Genomic DNA, 20,339 nt, shown 5'->3' on the forward strand with positions numbered 1-20,339 from the left:
GTAGATTTATTATTTATTTATTTATTTTATTCATAATAATTAACACAGCGTGACAGATAAACTAAAGCACTGTGAAAAAAAATACATAAATGATCCCTATATACACATAACGGGAAAAAGTTAAGATGAATTAATGGTATAATAAACCTATAAATTACTATATTAAAGTAACCCCAGATTGCCTTAAGCCACCGCAGTTTTACAAAAAGAAATAAAAACTCGTTAGGATTTAAACATACATAGCAGAAATCTTTCTGTAGTTTTCGTGAATTGTAATAAAAATAAAAATAAATGTAATCAACTGAACAGTGAACTAAGACCTACAAAAATATGCGAAACCATAAAATAATCCTCTAATTTGAGAGAGCATAATCAATTGATTGATTAAACAGACCCCCGAATTAGTCATGTGATTACTACCCTTGCTTATCTCTTAGCATTGAATAAAGCGTCTATGTCCGAATTTAGCGCACGCAAAGTTTTTTGTACGGAAATTTCCATAGACTTCTGCAGTGTGACTGTGCAACTGTTAATTGATGCAACTAGCCCTAAGTCGGTTTTTAGTCTACCTGACAAAGTAGTTATGTGACTGTATGGCAAAGTCGATTATAGTAAGCAAATGATACTCGCTAAGTATAATCTTTCGCAGTCTGAAATATCGATACAATACAAATTATAGCGCCATGGTACGCGTGTGGTTATTGTAAAGTAATGAGCTATGAGTAATTGAGCACTGGATCGCGGCAGGCGCTGAGATGTGACGGCGCGGCGTTACTGTATTGTATACAGACCGCTAGCCACCCGCTAGCCTTCCGAATAGCGAAAACTAATTGCCGTTCCTCATTAAACGCCGGCGCAAAAACGACGGGGAGTTATAAGTTTGACGTATCTGTCTGTCTGTTTGTTTGTTAGGTTGTACGTCTGTGTGTGTGTGTGTGTGTGTCTGTCTGTGGCATTGTGGCTCTCGAACGGATCAACCGATTTTGATTAAGTTTTTTTTTGTTTAAAAACTGAATTAGTCGGGAGTATTCTTAGGCATGTTGATGGAAATCGGTCCACTCGTCGGGTTTTTTTTTTCAAAATTTAAATTTTGTTTTTATTTTGGCTCTCTTAACATTGATTAAAACTTTAACTCTCCCTGTATACGAGTATATAAGGTCCTAATTTATTAGATGCAGATATTTTTATAGCTGATAGTACTCGGTCTCTGGAGTATATTAAACCGTGAAACATTATAGCTTTTACGATGTTTTTTTGGAGAAAACGGAAAAACAAATTTGCTACGTAAAAACACCCTGTTTATGTGATTATTAAATGAAAACTCATTGAACAGATTCTAGTACCTCTTTTACGTACCACTTAACTGTAACTGGCCACTTCAATGACATGTGCAGTTTTCCCGCCGAACCTTTACGACATTTACAACTATGGAGATTAGAGGGAGGAGCGATATCTTTAACTATCAAATGTGCACATATAAAAGAGGAGATAGGTGGCGCGGCAATCGCTGGTACATAAGGATTTGACAATCTCTTAGCCTTCTCGGTAGTAACCCCGCCTACGGAGCAAGAGGTCCCGGGTTCAAATCCTGATGAGGGTTTTTTATATGTTTTTCTACAGATATTTTTTCCTTATTTTATTATTATCCATAAATCTTGTTACAACATTAAAATTAAATTTATGCGAAAATAAAGGAAATTTCATTCGAAAGACTTACAACATTACCTAGGATGGGACAAACAATGTAAATAGACATATCATAAATAAAACAGTAACTAAACACAATTAAAATACACAAAAAGATAATTCAAATAAAATAAAAATAATAACAAAAAGACCGCTTGTCAGGATCGAACCTGGTTACATCTGCATACGAAGCAAGCGCACTACCACGGGACTACGTCTTGACATGTACAACTTGACGAAATCAGCCTACAGAAACGAACGTCTAATGTCATGTCATGTTCCTGTCCATTGAGTGACACATGCGCTCCTAGCGGAGAGATTTGTAACTTCAGCTTAACACTGACAGCCGGTCATTTTTGCGACTGTTCTACTTCGACAGTTAGGCTTCCTTTAAATTCTACATTCCATATTTACAACAAACAATTATGAAACAATTGTTGACATGACAGACAGTGTTATTGTGACATGTGATTTATCACATGAAAAAAAATCATCATGTGCTTTAGCACATGATGATTTTTTTTAGACGAAATTATAATTAATTTTTTTGTTAGGAAAATGAAATCAAAAAAGTTACATGAAAAGATTTCTTAATTTATATTTAAAGTTAATTATTTTAATGTAAAGTATCATGTGTTAAAATATCTGCAACTAATAAATTAGGACCTTATATATGCATTTAGTACATACCTACTCATCTATGATGTATTTAAAAAAATAGATAATATATGGGAAAAACTTATCGATATTCAAATACCTATGACATTGTAAACATTTTCGTAAAAATATTACACACATCTAAAAATGTAATTAGGTATGTTCAAATTTGGTTTTTAAATAATTCTAGGAGACCAAATGAGTGGTAATAATTGAAATGCATTTTTTCTCTCACAAATGAATAAACAATGTTTTAACCCATCATTTGCATATTTCATGATTTTTATAATAGACAGCTATTATATTGAATTTCCGTAATTGGCTGCAGCAAGTGTGAAGGCACTTAGTGTCGGTGATTATTTGACTTTGAACTCAAAATAATAAATGAATTCGAAGGCTCAAGGTAACACTCAAATGCCAAAAGATAAAATAACAACGGGACGATCCGCAATATAATGTCGGGGTTCGAGGCGTAGCGTATTGTTGTGAACCTAATAATGACTTACGAAATACCTGCCTACACATAGATCAAGGACTAGGTTTGTTATTACGATGATACAATAATATGTACCTACCGTCTAGCTATTAGGGAAATCTTGCTTTTGTATGCTTTAATTTTATATTATTAAATTAATCAGTTATTCTTACACTGAGAGAAAATACAACCAGTTTTCATGTTCGTTCAACAAGTTTTTTGGTTAAAATAGCGCCTACGTGCTCTTTGGTTCAAACAACAAGCTACTTGTCATTTGAATCGGCAATATATTTGAATCAACAAGTCGATTTTATAAAAACAACCTGACACATATTGTTTTAAACATACGTTTGGCTGATTCAAACGGATAAACCGCAACAAGTCGAACTTGTTAAATTCACAATGCAAATTTCTCTCAGTGTAGGAAGAAGAAGTATGTGTAATACAGAATGCAATTTTTATTATTTTTATAACGGACAATATTTAAGTCGGGGTTCATATACCTAGCTGACACAGAAACCACAAGAATAAAAATTTGTACCGTAAGTTTACGTACTATTTTCCTGAATTTCCATATACTATACCTATACGCCAAACGCGTGGCGGTGCAATATAATACAAAGTCGCCCAAATCGCTGGAATGAAAGGTGTAAAGTCTAGGTAAAATGATATTTGATTATTTGTTATATAGCCAGTCCATCATATCTAGGAAATATTGCCGGTTTTAAAAATTTCACCCTGTATTAGACAATTTCAACTTGACAGTGATGAAATGAAATGGAGCAATTTCTTGGTTCACAAAGCTTATTATTTAAAGAAATGGAAGCGCCCGTCAGCAATTCCCGTCAACTTTGTACAAAAATTAAGGGAAAAGTTAAATTTGTTTTTATTAATTCCTATTTTGTTACCAAGATTTTGTTGATTAATTGAGATTTTATTAAGTTTTATTTCGTCATTAAGGTTCTCTAGTATCTATATTTTCTTAATTATAACAATTATCCTGTATATATCTTACGAAAGTCGAATTATATTACTAAATGTTGGTAACAAAATAGGATCAATTAAAATTTGCTGACGTGGCATTGTACAAAGTTGACGGGAATTGCTGCCGTAATGCTTCCTGCGTGCGCTTCTCTGATGGGCCGATTATTTCGACACGAGCTAAAAGGTTAAGCCATGGACTCCATCGGCTACCATAGAAGCTATGCATTCTATAATGCTCCTGAGAACATTCGTTGCATCAGACTACTGATGTAAACCATTAGGTAAACGTAACTTTAATATTAATGGTATCTTTGTGGAATCTAAACATAGGATCGTGGTCTTAGTTGCATTAAATTAGAAAAGTGAGAGTTAACATGTTAATTACGGACTTAAGGCATAATGCTAGTTACAATGTTAAAATTATTGTCTTCAATGGGTAAATAAATATGGAATTACACGTTATTGCAGGTGAAAATGTTATTAAGTCTAAATAAGTGTTATATTTTGCTATAACTTTTATAAAATTCATCTCCGGAATCACCGGATGTCATCAGTAATGGCTACATACATAGATCTTGGTTTCACTAATTGCATGCTTAAATTGAACTGGCTATTAATATCACATTTATGAAAAACGGGAAAAACCTATTTACAGGTGTCAATTTAACAATTAGCGAATTAATATACTAACGTGGCTATATCCGGAATAATAATTGTGTTAGCGGGTTGCCAGGGCGACCTCAGGTTCAACTAAGCGAAAGTACGATATTTTATTTTTTGGCATAAATTGTATGAATGAAACCTGCGTAATCAAAATCTAAGCTAACACCTAAATGTCAACGTTAGATCGTCAAGCTTTGGACACCGCATATTTCAAATGATACCAAATGAATAATAGTACATTACGATACAAGTGCGTAAAAAAGAAAGTTTTCGCACGTGTATCGTACGACGTTTTTCAGTACAGATGAGCCTCCGAAGTTTCGACCTGGCATATAATGAGTGGTTCATTCTCGCACTAGTGCGTAAAAAAACACCATCTGTACTGAAAAATATTATTTTGGTATTTGGTAAACTCATAAAAGTTGCAGTTATGAACGGAACACAGATGTAGTGCGCAAAGGTTTGCCTTCGTATTGTTACGGAAACGTACGAACGTGTCATGCTATTTCAGTCAGTGTCAGTACAAGATGTACTGACATTGACTTAACTAGCATGATAATTACGAACGTTTCCGAAGGAAACCCTTTTCGCACTACATCTGTACAGTCAACCAATTGAAACCCTAGGCCACTCTACAACCATGTCAAAATGACAAGCAGTAAGAGATTTCTTACAATTTAATTTATAACGTCACTGTGACATAGTTCTATAGTGGCCTAGGGTTCCAATTGGTTGACTGTACATGTTTTTAATTCAAACACACACACAAAAATAAATAGGTAACATAATGGAGGACCGGTCGTCCACTATTCTCTTAACATATAATGTATAAACAAAATAATGTTATTACATTTTTTACAACAACATCCTCCTCGACATTAACTGAAGTCAAGTCGCATAATATATTTTATATCTTACATTTCTATAAGGGTGACGTGTTTCTCTTCTCGAATTGAAACAAGGGATTGGTTAATGAACACACTGTATACCCATTGTGACTCAATGTATTCGTGCCGGCTTGCCGTAGAGAATGAGCTTAAGTGTAGGAACCACGGGTGTTACGCACACGTCAAGAGATCAAAGATTCCCCAAGAATCGCATCTCAGGAAACATTTAGCACCAAATGGCCCCAGTTATCAGTGCATCAGTTGCAACGGCACCACGGTGGAGTTGCATAAATCCAGCGGGTTGCACAATCCCAGCAAATCACTCTCGTTGTCCCGCCATTGTCGCCACGCGCCTGGGAACGTTCCCGCGTCGGCAAAAAGCGCGGGAAAACACAATAATGGCCGACATAACGCTCCCAATGTTATCTATCGCTGCGTTTTACAACGTTGTGAATGTTCCACTTACTTGATTATGTCTACTTAGTCTTGTTATTGTTTATTTTCATAGCGCCATGCATTAACTAGCAAGTTTTAGAGCGATGCACTTCCATTAGCTCATTATGTCAGTAGATGACAAGGTCAATCTTGTTAGGCAAACATGCATCCATCGGTGAAAATGAGATCGATTCTAAAAGGTTCTACCTACTCGGTTATTTGACTCAAAGACGTTTGCAAAATAGTCCAATTTATTCGTAAATATTTGGAAAACATTGCTTCGATGTAGAATTTTTTGGTTTTTGAATTAAATTGAAGGTATTCGATTGTATCAGTTTGAATGACAAACATCGTAAGACAACAAACAAACAAACCGCATTCTTACGTTCATTCAGTTAACATAGCATTTTGGTTGGACTAGTCAGGTTTCAGCTGCCCTCGGTGATTCACTTACCTCATGGTTTCACCATATCAAGTACCTTACCGAATGGCTCAGCAGGAGTGATAAAAGGACGATGTTCGATAAACATACGTAATTGAATAACAAAAAAAAAGACATTTCAATAATGGTTAATGGACATTACATAATGTACGGGGACAAACCGTCCTCGGAGACCGAAATGGTGGAAGACCACGTGCAGACGCGCACCGCAGAGCGCAAGCCGCGGCGCAAGGTGCACCGCACCGCCAACGAGCTGCAGCCCAGTCTGGCGCAGCTCGACAACGACACCGACTCAGTTAAATATGAAAAAAAGAGAAAAAAATCAAAGAGCCGAGGATCCTTCGCTATGTGCCCAACACGGAGATAGAGGAGCATCAAGTTAGTGACAACTACGAAACTTACGACTTGAAGACGACGGACGCGAAACCGAGACGGTACGCATTCAAGAAGAAGCCGAAGAACCCGACAGATGGATCTGTCAACTATGCTTATTCGAGGTCGAGTAGCAGCTGCTCCTCGCCCAACGGCAACCTGCCCACGATCGCGGAGCACGGAGAAGCGCTCGCGACGCGCCACGCCGCGCCGCCGAGCCCCACCGTCAGCGAGATTATCACGGGCTACGAAAACAAACTGGACAAGTACTTCAACAAACCGAGAGAAGTGAAGAAGTACCGTTCAAAGGTAACTAACGAAACATTATTGTAGCGATCCATCATTAGGTTTATGTTTGTTATTTGGAGCCTTTCACTAATCTTCTCTGGAAAGCTCATGACGAACTTTGTTTGCACGGTTTACCGCGATACGACCGCAAGTAATTAATTCTGTGCCTTTTCGTAATTATTTCTTTGATTAATGAACAAAAAATATTGCGTAAGGAATGTGCACGGTGTGAAATGCGCTGAGTTTAATTTATGGGAGTGCTCCTCGAGCGATTATATCAGTTATTGAAGGTTAATACCCAGTTCGACGTGCCTCATTAATTTTCCTTCAATATTATTTAATAGCGCACTTAGTCGCTATCGCCCGGGCAATTGATATTATGCAGGTAAAATGTAATATGATATGTAGTCCAGACTGTCCAGTACTAGGGCACATGTGATTAGCCGGGGGTGTCTTAGTCAAAATGCCTTCCGCGTTATCGTAATAACCTGCATACGTCATACTAATTTAGTACATACAAGCTGTCGTATGGCGACATTTTGATTACATGCTAGGTTGCAGTTGGATTACGGTTGACCACTTGAGAGATTTAAGTAGTTTGCTTGGCAGAATTGCGCTAAACTTTTCGATATATATTAGCCTTCACTTGAGTGAGGCTATTGGTTTAATGAAGTATTGGGCATAGAAGAAAGCACTGAGATCTTTTATATATTTTTGGATTATCATATCTTAAAACTTGACAGGCAAAATCCTAGCAATAATAATTCTACCTATTTAATTATGTACTAATAAAATAATATCCTCTATTTTAATGGGTTTGTCAATTTTCACCTACAATCATGGCGATAGGAAATCACAAATTTGTCTATTATTAATATCATCACGTTTAAATAATAAATCACAACTCAATTAACTGAACTAGCCCACGCCGTATGATTCTTTAATTTAATAAGATTGATGGCACCTTCTGATGAGATATCGATTCTTAGTACAAATAGAGTAATTAAACAGTCAAACTGTTCTGCACTATTTAACTAGTTCATAAGTATATATACACGCATAAGTAATAGGAACAGGGGTACCTAATGTGATAACTGACAACCTATCACACATTTGAAAATGCTAGTGCTCTGGCTAGTCTGTGGCTAAGAGTAAGCCCATTTTTTTTTTTAATGCCGTGAAAATTTTTCATTTGGTACACTACATTATCATTGAAATAAAAAAATATCAGACATTGACATTAATAGCGTGGTGATATATACCTATAGAATTTTATATGCCGCCATTTTCAACCAAAACTGTAACTTATCGGTTGTAAAGGCGCTATTTCCACAATGGCTTTAGTATAAATAAAATAGATGAATGAATGAATGAAATCTTTATCTTACAACCGACAATATGGCACCTTTTGATTGAAAACGTTGAAATGTACCAAGTAAATTATTATAGGTGTTAAATTGGTTTAAGGTTTCCACTTATTTATAGACAAAAGAGAAATATTTCGGAAACTCGTTCTGCGGAGCCGGACTCCGCAGTCCGCATTAATTTTATTTGCGTCCATTAAGTAGCAGTTAAGAAAAGTTACGAGCATCGGCAGCACGCGCTTCTTTCTCCGAATCGAGGCATAATAACATTTTTAAGGCCAAGTAAGTTCATGTTCTTCTCTCAGTATAGCATAAAACGTGATGAGGTGGAAGTACTGGAACTTAATTTTGTGTTCGGTTAAATTTAGAAATAAGACCGATCGATCGACGATGTTTCTTCTAAAGTTAAAAATTTTAAGTGCATTTTAACCTATATTCGTGAAAATCAAAAACTCATAATTTGAATCGCTGACGTCCCTAAAGAAAATCCTCAAGATTACTAACAAAATTCTTTAAAAAAAATGAAGACGAAGAAAAAAACTTATTAAAACTCCCTTTTCTGAACCCATAGCACCTTTACAGTCACGTAACCCTTTGACAACTGCGATCACATCGGTGCGAATTAATTTTATTGTTCAGCTTCCTTTGTTGCGTTCGTGAGTAAATTCTGAGGGTTAATACCTGTTATTATACGAATTTTAGCGTAAGCATTCACCTACTGACCTTCCAACGTTATATTTTGTTTTGTAATAGCGATGACTAACTATTTGTAGGTTTCTAGTTCATGTTCAGTTTCAGTTCAGTTGCCAATCTTTAGTAGATATGAGTGAAACAATAAATTTAATGATATATACAATATTTGTGTTATGCCCATGTACGTATTTCCAAACGTCTTGTAGTCTTGTGTATTAGGTACTATGTATACTTATATATTTAATATTATAAATGGGGATGTGTGTGTGTGTCTGTTTGTTTGTCCGTCTTTCTTTCACGGCAAAACGGAGCGCCGAATCGACGTGATTTTTTAAGTGGAGATAGTTGAAGGGATGGAGAGTGACATTCAACACTCTATATACTAAATAAAGTAGGTATATCAAAATTTGTTCTTAACTATGCAATTACTTATAAATTTTTATTCTCGTTGTTCCAGGGCTCACACCCTGACAGCTTATACCGAGTGCCACTGGGCGGAGCCGCAGGCGGCAGCAAAATGGCACGGTTACTGAGGGTCATGCGCTGGCCTGTTGCACTCATCGTCGTATGCGTCGCTCTGGCCATCTTCGTGTACTTCCTTATGCCTGGTGAGTTTCTATGATAGCCTGGTACAACATGCTGCTTGGCTCACAACAATGGTCCACCCTGCTGCGAGTCATACGATGGCCTGTACGGTACGGGTACTATACGGTCATCGTCTTGTGCGTGGCGGTGGCCATCTTCATGTATTTTCTTATGCATGATGAGTGTCTATGATAGCCTGGTAAGAAATGGTGCTGGGCTGCTCATCATGATGGAGATCGCGTCGTACTATGCGTCATTAACTGGATTGGCGCGCAGTTTATCGTGTGCGTCGCTCTAGCCATCTTCATGTACTTCCTTATGATAATGTGGTACAGGTCTACAGGTATCAGGTACATTTATTTTCTATGGTGTTTGTTCCTCATTGCAATCATCATTCTCTTTATGACTCTAGTTCTAGTTTACCTAGTTGAAAATAATTGATATTACATATGTTATTTTATTAGATGTGTTATAGATCATAATTCAATCAAAAACTTACCTCTATTAGGCTTTTATTACCAGGAAAACTAAAATTTTAGACCTATAAAAGTACGAATGCGACTTTTTATTGGCGTATCAAGTACTTAACTCGTTTTATTGATAATTCATGGCTATCGCTACATGAACATATATGTATTGAAAATTCTTCTCTTCTCACAAGTTACCTAACGAGCATCGTGTAATCTTTACCGAAAGCGATGTTAAAAAAGGGTTATATTTTGGCCTAGGTAAGTAGGTATACCTACGATCTCAGGTGTGTAGACCATTGGCATCATCTACTCCATGATATTTCCTCATGACTATTGAACTGATGAACCGATTTTACGCATATAAGTAATTCGTAACAGTTTTTGAAATATATTTTTTTTGTACTTATCGATTTTTTACATCATGATGTTAGTATGAAGATAAGTAGATAATGAACCACAGTTAGGACTAATTTCGGTGCGAGTATTTTCGCAATATTAGCCCATCTCAACCCATTTGCCCCGCGCAATCCGCGCATGATCCCATATTTGTCTAATATCCATAATTTCTCTATTCCGGGGCAAAGCACGGGCTGTCGGCTGCTGAGACGACTCTGCACGAAGCGCCGATTTTATGTAATGCTAATATAACGTGAGGCCTATTCAGATACCTATAGTAAGTTGTGTGTATGTGAAAAAACGTTCGTAGAATGTACCTATGGGTTCCCTTGCATTCCACCTCTCTTCTTTCCGCACAGATTTTATCTATTAGTTGTCAACAGTGACGTTACGTGTCATACTTACATAAACATGTTATTTTACCTGCACAAACACAAACGAGTCTATTCGGAAAGAGAAGAGTCGTGGAATGTATTGAACCTCATACATTCCACGACTCTTTCCGAACAGTCTATGTACTTACATACAAAAAAAAATTGATCAATTAAGGAAATAAATAAAATCAAGAGAATCAATCATTAAGAATGTAGAAGATCATTCTGACTAAAGAGATGTCATTGTTGGCAGCTTGCAGATTATACTCCTATCTTTGCCTTCTTCCTCCTACCCTTATCCCACGTTTTGTGGGATCGGTACTCGGTATTATACTCCTATCTTTGCCTTCTTCCTCCTACCCTTATCCCACGTTTTGTGGGATCGGTACTCGGTATTATACTCCTATATTTGTATCTAAATATATATAACCGTTTGACAACAAGAAGCAAGTTTCTGAATAGGCCTCCGTGAGGTGTCTGCGTGCTTTGGCGTCGGGTTGAAAGTTCCTGGAAGTAAGCTACTAGACGATCATCGTAACTGGATTAGAAAGGAAGAGTGAATGTATTTTACCTACTTTTTGTTGACATTTCTTGGCTATTTAAAATATAGAAATGTAGGTGTATTAATGAAAGTTAATAACTAAATATGAAATTAAATTATAATAGTGTTATAAAATTAAAACTAATTACATATATATTTAGGATTAAAACTAATTGTAAATGCTACAACGAAATAATAATAATGTAAAAATGTACTAAACAGTTACTTTGAATTTTCTTACAACAATCTTGACCCATTCGATCGTATTCCATATTAAACTAACTTAGCTAATTCCCATTACATATATGTATAAGTAAGTAGGTAGTTTTATACATCAGCATTTATTGTTGGATTAGAAAAACTAACTGAAATATCTATAATTAATTCATTTCAGTAATCTATAAAATCGACAAGATTCAATTTGTATGTTTTAGTAATTAATTAATCTTATGAATGGCCATAAAATGATAAACATCGAATTAAGAGCATCCACATAGCTTGATCCCATAATAAATTGACGTAACTTTCTCGGTGCGCACGCAAAGGATCCATTTAAGTCGTGTGAGGTCTTAAGGCCTGACTCGGACTTTAATATACGTCCAAAATTTGCTCTACATACGATATGGATCGGATATGATGTCCGTCACAAAAGTGACTTTTTTTCATAGTAGGTACATTGTCTGATATTAAATGTCTGGCGTATTATATTAAAGAAAAAACCTGACGGAAATCCCGGCGAAATGTCTATGGAAACGAAATTGTAAATTATAATAATATACGGGTAATAATCGACGAAGGCCTGTAGTGCTGAAAACTGAAATTAAACCAGCGTAACAAACATCTATGTGGCATAGTAGCAGTATTACCGCATGTCTGTGCCCAGCCTTATACTGCACTCAAATAAATGCAATTGTTCATATAGAAAGTTGCCATTACCCCTTTGCCCCTTCACCAATGTCCATCGTAAAGACAGCTTTGTTATATTGCGTGCCCCCGGTGACCCTTGATGCGACTTTCCTTTGTATCCTTTTAAAGTCAACGTTGACTTCGCTTTATTATGATATAACTATCGTCAAAAGGTGGCTTTTATGGCTTGAGTACTTTTATGAATACGTTAATTTAATAGCCATTCTATTGGCAATTAGCATGTCGGTAGGTTCTGATTGCTTATAGTCGTATTGAAATCTACTTATTGGGCTGCGGACAATGATTATAGCTAGGTACTTATATAATATCATCCGCAATTTAGTCTGCAGGTGCAGGAATTTAAATATCTCTAAGTGTCAGACCTAAAGTTTCAGGGGCCCAGTACGGTGATCCTCAAAATGGGCGTATACAGACATTTAAAGAGTCGGCAGGCGGGCGTGTATATTTAAGCTAAAATGAATTATTAAGGGAAAATTGAGAATAGATAATTATGTCAAAGCACATAATTATTAATAGTGTAAACAACGCGTGGCGTTTTTACGCGTGGATTTGTACTGCCTACTGTTTTAGGTGTGAAATGTGTAATTTGAATGTAATTATGCATTCATAACAGGAGATTTGCATAATATCCTCATATATTACGAGGCCCGGTAGGTCAAACCTGATATTATCAACTTATTTTCCGTTGTCTAAAACACTAGTAGAGTAATGCCTGTGGGGACAGATTACTTATATTTCCAATTGCACCTGGTTAATAGTCCACCGAGACATTGCACTGATAACTGAATATTTTCCTCGGGGTACGCAGGTAAATATCCACCACTTATTTACCAAGGTAATATTGCATAATAATTATCATCTAAGTTAATTACTAGTATCCAGTGGTTATGTAGTCTTGTTTCCTAATACGTACTACATTCATAACACGTATTTACCTATATTCAATTATACCTAGGTATGTATTCTAAATAAGCGCGTCCTACGACTGATAGATATAAAGTTACCTACCTATAGCTAAATAAATAGGTATCTTCCATGTATCTTCTTTAACTTAATAAGTTAATAACTGAGTTGCTATTTCAAGAAAAAATGTTAATCTGTTATTCTGTAGGGCATGTATTCACGCAATACTAGGAAACGTTCACATATGTAGTCAACTCTAACAAAAGAGCTATTGCACCATGTTCTACTTATTATCAAAGTTAAGTTCACATGTGACAGCGCACAATGCACGTAGGCTCGCATATCCATACAATCTCGAGACAAATTAACTCGTCGCACAATTCATGAATTCATCGTTTTGAATTCGGCAATTTATCTCTGCTCTAGGCGGGCTTCAAAGGAGTTGATTTATAGTTGATATATGCACGTATTTGTATTATGTAGGTATAGTTGTGCAACAGCGATAAGGATTAATGTCCGATAGCAGGCTGAGGTGTGCCGTGACATCTTGAACCCCGCTTTCACCGATTTTGCGTCTCCGCGGAGTGGGTGCTTCTCCCAATGGCTTCCTCCCTGGTTACGTCACGCGAGCGTCGAGTGGCTGTTTGCACAAAAGCGATATTAGATAAAATATCTCTATTCCTATCTGCTCCATGTGCTATTGTTCGTCTAAATTGTTATTTGTTGGTTATATGAACACTTTTCCTATCTACAAAACTTCTCCCGCATGTCGATTATTTGATAGCAAAAAACGCAATCTATTTCATGAGTCATTTAAGTAATATAACCGGAAATTAGGAAATGGGTTAATAATATAAATGAATTCCTCATAAGCCTTAATTTTATTCTTCGAGTTCGCTTATGTCACGCATTCTAGACGAGATGTCAAAGGGTAATTTGCACATACTTTCTTGATTTAATTCGGCAATTTATAGACATTTTTACTAACCGCCGTAAAATATAATATGCGTTCCGCGGCTAACATGTTACGCGCCTCTTATTAGATATGGAGTTTTATTATTGTTTATGAGCTCTAGTATTCGGATGACTAATTTTAATTTCAAAATAACGATTGCACGAGGTTTTTAGTAAAATATATCTGCGCTACTGTCGACTCTTACTTAATAAATATTATGAAGTTGTTTATATTTCGGATGAAATATATAAGTTGCTATGGTACATTCTTAAACCGCGCTGCGCGGGGAGTTCGCTATATAAGGTATTCTAAAACTCGATCAATTTATGAACACATAGCATCAGAACCTTTTATGGCGAGATACTTTCCGGCTAAGGGTTTTGGCTTCACTCATCTTAGCATTTTTCTCGATTTCATTCCCAACAAAGTTCAAAAATTACCCTTTACAAGATGGATTTGTCATTCCGAAAAATACACAATCTTCCTGCTATGTACCTATTGCATTTAAAATTTATAAAAGTATAAGCACTTTCCTTTCCAAAAATTACATCTTTACACCGGTCAAATCTTACATGAAAATCGGCTAAAAAAACAAAGTGTGATGTATAAAATGTAGCGTTTTGCCAATATTTATAGACAAATATCTGCAAAATACTTCATGATATGATATATATTGCAATATAACATTTTATAAAATTTATTTTGCTTTAGTTTTAGTGCAAATTAAGGTCAGTAAGACGAATAGTTACTTTGGTAAACAAAAAAAAATCTATAAATAGAGAAGCCAAGAGTCTGGTAGATTGGTTAAGGTAAAATAGTTTACGCTAAAAGTTTTAGGTTGAAAGTGCTATCTATTCGATCTTACTTTCTTTGATATCCGTTTATCTTAAAAAATTGTCTAAACTAACTTTGCATCGATTGGACTATTACTAATGAAGAAATAAAATACAGTAAAATTTTGAAGTTTAGTAAATTAGAAAAATAAAACAGAATTAGTTACATTTTACTTTTTCCTTTTTGAGGGTCCTGGTTCTGCATTTTGATGGCACAACTCCTGTAGTGATAGAAAGTCCACTTGAGTTGTATTTGACCACCAATTGCTGTGGAATAAACTACGGGAACGGAAAGCGCCCACGCCAATTATTAAGGTACTGGAGAAGTGGTATTCCCAGCAGAAGAACGTAGTAAGATGGAAGTCAACTCTGTCCACAGCCAGCGGGCTAAACTGTGGCGTGAGACAAGGAGGCAGTATGTCTCCGGCTCTCTACAGCGTGTACAATTGTACATAGATGGGCTGTCGCAGGCTTTGACCAGTACCGAGGTTGGCTGCTCCATCAATGGGCAAATGATAAATCACATCGCATATGCAGACGATATGGTCCTACTAGCACCATCTGTGGGAACACTCATCATGCGTAAGTTACTTGCAGAATGCGAGAGATACGCCAGCCAGCATAACATGAGATAAAATCCGGACAAGTCTGAATTTATGCTCATGGGGGCAGCACATATGCCCACACAAGTACCACCTCTTTTGCTTGATGGAGTTCAATTTCGGAGAGTACACGAAGTCAAATATCTTGGCCACATCTTGTTGTCCAGTTTAAAAGACCAGGAGGACATAGAGAGGCAGAGGCGAGCCACCGCAGTAAGGGCAAACATCATGTTGGCTAGAAGATTCGCCAAATGTAGTGACAGCGTAAAAAGACAGCTGTTCCTCAGTGTTTGTACAAGCGTGTATACTGTCGAGTTATAGTCCGACTACACCTGCGCGGCGGTGAGAGACCTGCGCGTGCAATACAACACGTACTATGTACTGATATTTCGTTAAACGGAGAATACTATGATTCGGGCACGTCCACGACAACGCTCGTGAGATTGCATCGATGTTATTGACCCTCAGTGATATGCTTTAAAAACCAGTCCGTACAAGAACAATTTCGGAACAATCTGATTCAATTAATGAGGGTTTTCTACTCGTAATTTTTTTTTTCCGCCAAGCGGCGATACTGAGGTCTTTCTGACCGTAAACTTAACTTACTAAATAAATGTTGATATGATATACGCAAATATGTGTCTGAGTAATACTTGAACAGCCCCCAAATAATAATAATTCGTTCTCCGCTACGCCTCCTGTAAATATATGTAAACTATCCCATTTGGCCATTATCATCCACCGATTATTTCTGATCCAGTTATACTAGACTCATCCTATTTTTTTAAATAACTGGCACTCTTTTGGTCTTAAATGAAAGCTAGTGAAATATTCTTCATTTTTATTTTACAATTTATGAAATAGCCTGAGTTGTTTTGCTGATATCTGTCTCAAAATATTAGCAAAACGAATATTTTCATAGAAAGGAGAAAAATGCTCTTTTTTTGACGCTTCATATCTCAAAAATTATTTGACGGACATTGATAAAAAAGATGTCAAACTGTTTGGAATTTAATGCGCTTTCAACATTACATAGCAACTTTTGACCAAAAATGCATGGTTTTTTTAAAAAACGGCAAAAACCAAAAAAAGTCTGATTTTTTTAACTTTTTTTTTAAATTACGAAGTTAGCACACCATTTTTTTGCTTGCAAAATATAGTCCTACATTCCCCCAAGGACCCCAAATAACATACCAAAAATGCAGCTTTACATCACACTTTGTTTTTTTATTTCTCTTTTTGACCAGTGTACTTGCTTTATCTCCTACTTTGTTTTTACCTTTACGAGCCCCGATTCCCAGATTTTCTTCGGAATTTACCATTAAAATAAAAACAATCTCTTTGAAATTACAGACAACTTCCAGACGGGACCGGAGATGATAAACGCGACATACTGGGAATCGAACGTGGCGGTGGCCGACACTCACCGCGTCCACGACCACACATACAAGCCAACGGAGTCCACGAAACTAAACATTAAAGTGCCTGCTGGTAAGTCCAAGTAAAGGAGCATAGCGTACATATTACCTTCATACCAAGACGATGTGCGATATTCGAACAGACAGCCTGGTGCAAACAGTCACGCAGCACGGCATCTTAAATAATGCCGATGAAGAGAAAATTGAGGATGGATAATCATGTCAAAGCACATAATTATGAAAATGCTGCATTTTAGGTTTTTTTTTATGGCAATCCTGAAAAATTACCTAACAAATATGTGGACAATCGATACATTACGCCTTAAAATTTTATAAGAGACAATTTTCTGCCTCCAGCGATACCTATCCAAATAGCAAAAGATCAAAAGAGGTATTCAGGGAGTTTGAAATAAAGACTATAAATCACGAAACACATTATTCTAAAGAACCTAAACTCGAGATCCACCTATCTATAGCACCTATTAAAATCCGCGCAATTATGGATCATGAGACTATCTTAATGATAATGTATTGATTTTTTTTCAGTAATGTATGCTAATTAACTCAAATGTAAACTGGACCAGAATAAGTGATACTACTTAAATAAAACCTTAAGTCCGTCCAAGTTTTGTCGTCGACCAAGTTTTACACATAAGACTATATTTTACAAATCACTTACTTCACGTCACAACGTTTATTTATGTTTTCGTTCTTTAATTATAAAAATATATATTATGGTTAGTAAATTAGCACTGACATTGTTGTAGAGCACTGGGATTACTCAGGTTGTCTGATAGCTCCACGTTGTTCTATTTGTTGTATCACAGTTTTTATTGGTTTATTATAATTTATAAGTGTTTGGGATAAACGATAATGGTAATAACACTATAAAAGAGTGCCTAGTCATCCTGCCAATCGTTTGCGTTCCGTAGCGTAGCATCATCACATCATCTCTCTATCACACCTCACTGCGACAGGGACATTAGGGCGTTTCAAGCCTGGCGTCCACTAGGCGCGCCGAGTCGAGCCTCGTTAATTCGCTTTCTGCATTTCTTGAGACTGCGTCCATTAAAGCGGAATCTAGCCGCGTCGAATCGCATTCTCAGGACTCGATTAGCCTTAGTGGACGCCAGTCTTCATTCACCATCGAGCGTAACCTATTGGCATGTTGGGTATTAGGCATATATCTTCGTTGGTTCATAAATTTCGATATTATTATTTTGTTTAAATGTAAGTGATACTACCATTTCGTCCATTAAATGTTGGGTTTTCTTGTTATGTAGCTTTAATTAGTTTCGAAATAATAAATGCCTAATTACAGACACGAGAACGCCGGAAATAGATTTTTACGATGCAGACCACCAAAAAAATGAAGAATTGCAGGCTGTGATCACTACAATAACTGACATGATGAAAACGCCAGTTCCCCCAGTGTTCCCAACTCATGTGGCACCAGAGGTACAATATGGAAACGAAAATGCTGACACCGATAATCTGAGGTCACCGAAAGTATTACACAAGAAAAAACAACTGCCCGCCGACTCCACGCTCAAACCTCACATCACACAAAAACCAGAGAAACCTTTAGCTATTTACTTCAAAGACGGGGAAGGTGTTACCACAACCACAACAACCACAACTAGCACCGAGGATGCCAGAGAAGCGCTGGTCAACGATTTGTACACTATCCAAAATGACAAAGTTACTCCAGAAAACGTAAATGATATCGCGTACAAACCTTATCTCGGTTTGTTACCTTGGCCCGTTAAGGCTGCCAACCTGGGACCCGTCCTGCCTCCTGAAATGCAAGAATTTTATATCCAAGGTCCGGCAAAAACAAACTTCACCTCAGGTCATTCGAAACTCTTTGGAATCGGGATTGAAGATGCTGAAAAAATGCAATCTACTACGCAGAGCTCTGTTTATAACACAAGGGTGTCGCCGACGCTGCCGACGTGGCGTGATAAAGTTGACACGACCACTAGGAACTACCCAGTAAATGCTAATCCTGATGGTAAGTCTACACATTAAACCTAGGGTATGCATGCGGTGGAAGAAAATAATTTTGTAAGTTATGCCATTTTACTTTTGAATATATCCTGGGTTGCACACAGTACTTATAGTACTTAATGTATCACAAATGGGATTGGCACTCGTTGCACTCATAGTACCTTTACTTGCAAATAACACGGGCTCAATCATAAATTACCGCTACAGCTTTCAAGAGGTTTATCATTATCATTGTTTAAAAAAAATGCACTCACATGAACATGTTAACGTTTCAGTATCCCAGTGTCGGTCGACGAGCCAGCCGCTGTGCCGCGGCGTGTTGCCGTACGACCTGGCCAGCAAGCCGGCCAGCTTCGGCGGCGTGTCGGTGGCCACGCTGCTGCCGCAGATCCTGTTCGTGGCCGCCACCAACTGCAGCGTGCGCTTCAAGTCCTTCGCCTGCGCGCTGCTGGAGCCCGAGTGCAGCCCAGCGCCGTATGCCCCAAAATGCCTTGCTATAATTTGTGCAAAGGTATTTTATTAAAAATGACTGCCTTTTATGAAACTTAAACTTACAGATCGATAGGTATTCCAACGTTCTAACAACAAGTCACCAAGACTTCATCATCTACTTCCTGGGTACGTAGCCGAATGGCCCAAACGCTCACGAAACGAAACGCTCGTAGATGTCTATCTCTATCGCTCTTGCGTATTGGCGCTACAGAGCCAGACTACCTTTCGTTTCGTTTTCGTTTCGCGCCGCAGAAATGCCATTCGGCTACGGCAGCTGACGTTTCTTTCTCGTAAACAAAATAAGTTAAGTGCGATATTTTATGAAAACTAAAACTAGCAAATTTCAGATTATCTTCGGCATAAGTAATGACGTAATATCTAATGTATAAGAGGTGGAAACAATATATATGACCTTCCCGTAACAATCGTAAATGTATAATGTGTCTGTAACTTCCTCAAAACCTACGTTTGAGTTACAGTGTTACTTAGGTAGTAAGACATACCTAACTATGTACTTGAATTGCTTCAAGATACAAGTCGACATAATGTTCCAGCTGTATTGGACGGCTGTGAAAGCGATCTCCCCCACGAGCTGCGCCCCATGCTGAACTGCAAGCAGTACGCGAGCAGCAACTGCGTGGCGGCGCGCGCGCCGTGCGAGCGCCAGGAGATGGCGTGCGCCGACGGTACCTGCATACCCAGGGACTGGATCTGTGACGGCGCTCATGACTGCCCCGCCGGCGAGGATGAGAATATATGCGGGACTTGCATGCCGCATGAGTTCCGGTAAGCGTGAATTAGGTTTTATTTATTGTGTCTTTCAGGTTGTTTTACTCGTATAGCTAAAATAAGGAGCGCTAGGAAATGGCCTGCGCCGACGGCACCTG

At 37.5% G+C, this 20,339-nt stretch overlaps 1 protein-coding gene across 3 annotated transcripts in view; it reads left to right on the forward strand.

Moving 5' to 3' along the window:
- Window positions 1-20,200, forward strand: part of LOC125225034 — a 128,173-nt gene extending 107,973 nt beyond the window's left edge. For 2 of the 3 annotated variants that reach the window (XM_048128518.1, XM_048128519.1), the window contains exons 3-7: window positions 9,404-9,554; window positions 16,886-17,023; window positions 18,272-18,964; window positions 19,236-19,471; window positions 20,007-20,200. In XM_048128518.1, the coding sequence (XP_047984475.1) occupies window positions 9,404-9,554; window positions 16,886-17,023; window positions 18,272-18,964; window positions 19,236-19,471; window positions 20,007-20,060 (1,272 nt within the window). In that variant the 3' untranslated portion in view covers window positions 20,061-20,200. Of the gene's footprint in view, window positions 1-6,771; window positions 6,911-9,403; window positions 9,555-16,885; window positions 17,024-18,271; window positions 18,965-19,235; window positions 19,472-20,006 lie in introns of those variants that run through there. The other variant, XM_048128520.1, reaches the window with a different exon arrangement.
- The last annotated feature ends 139 nt before the right edge of the window (window positions 20,201-20,339 follow it).

Source organism: Leguminivora glycinivorella, chromosome 4 (assembly GCF_023078275.1).
Source record: "Leguminivora glycinivorella isolate SPB_JAAS2020 chromosome 4, LegGlyc_1.1, whole genome shotgun sequence".
Classification (NCBI taxonomy): domain Eukaryota; kingdom Metazoa; phylum Arthropoda; class Insecta; order Lepidoptera; family Tortricidae; genus Leguminivora; species Leguminivora glycinivorella.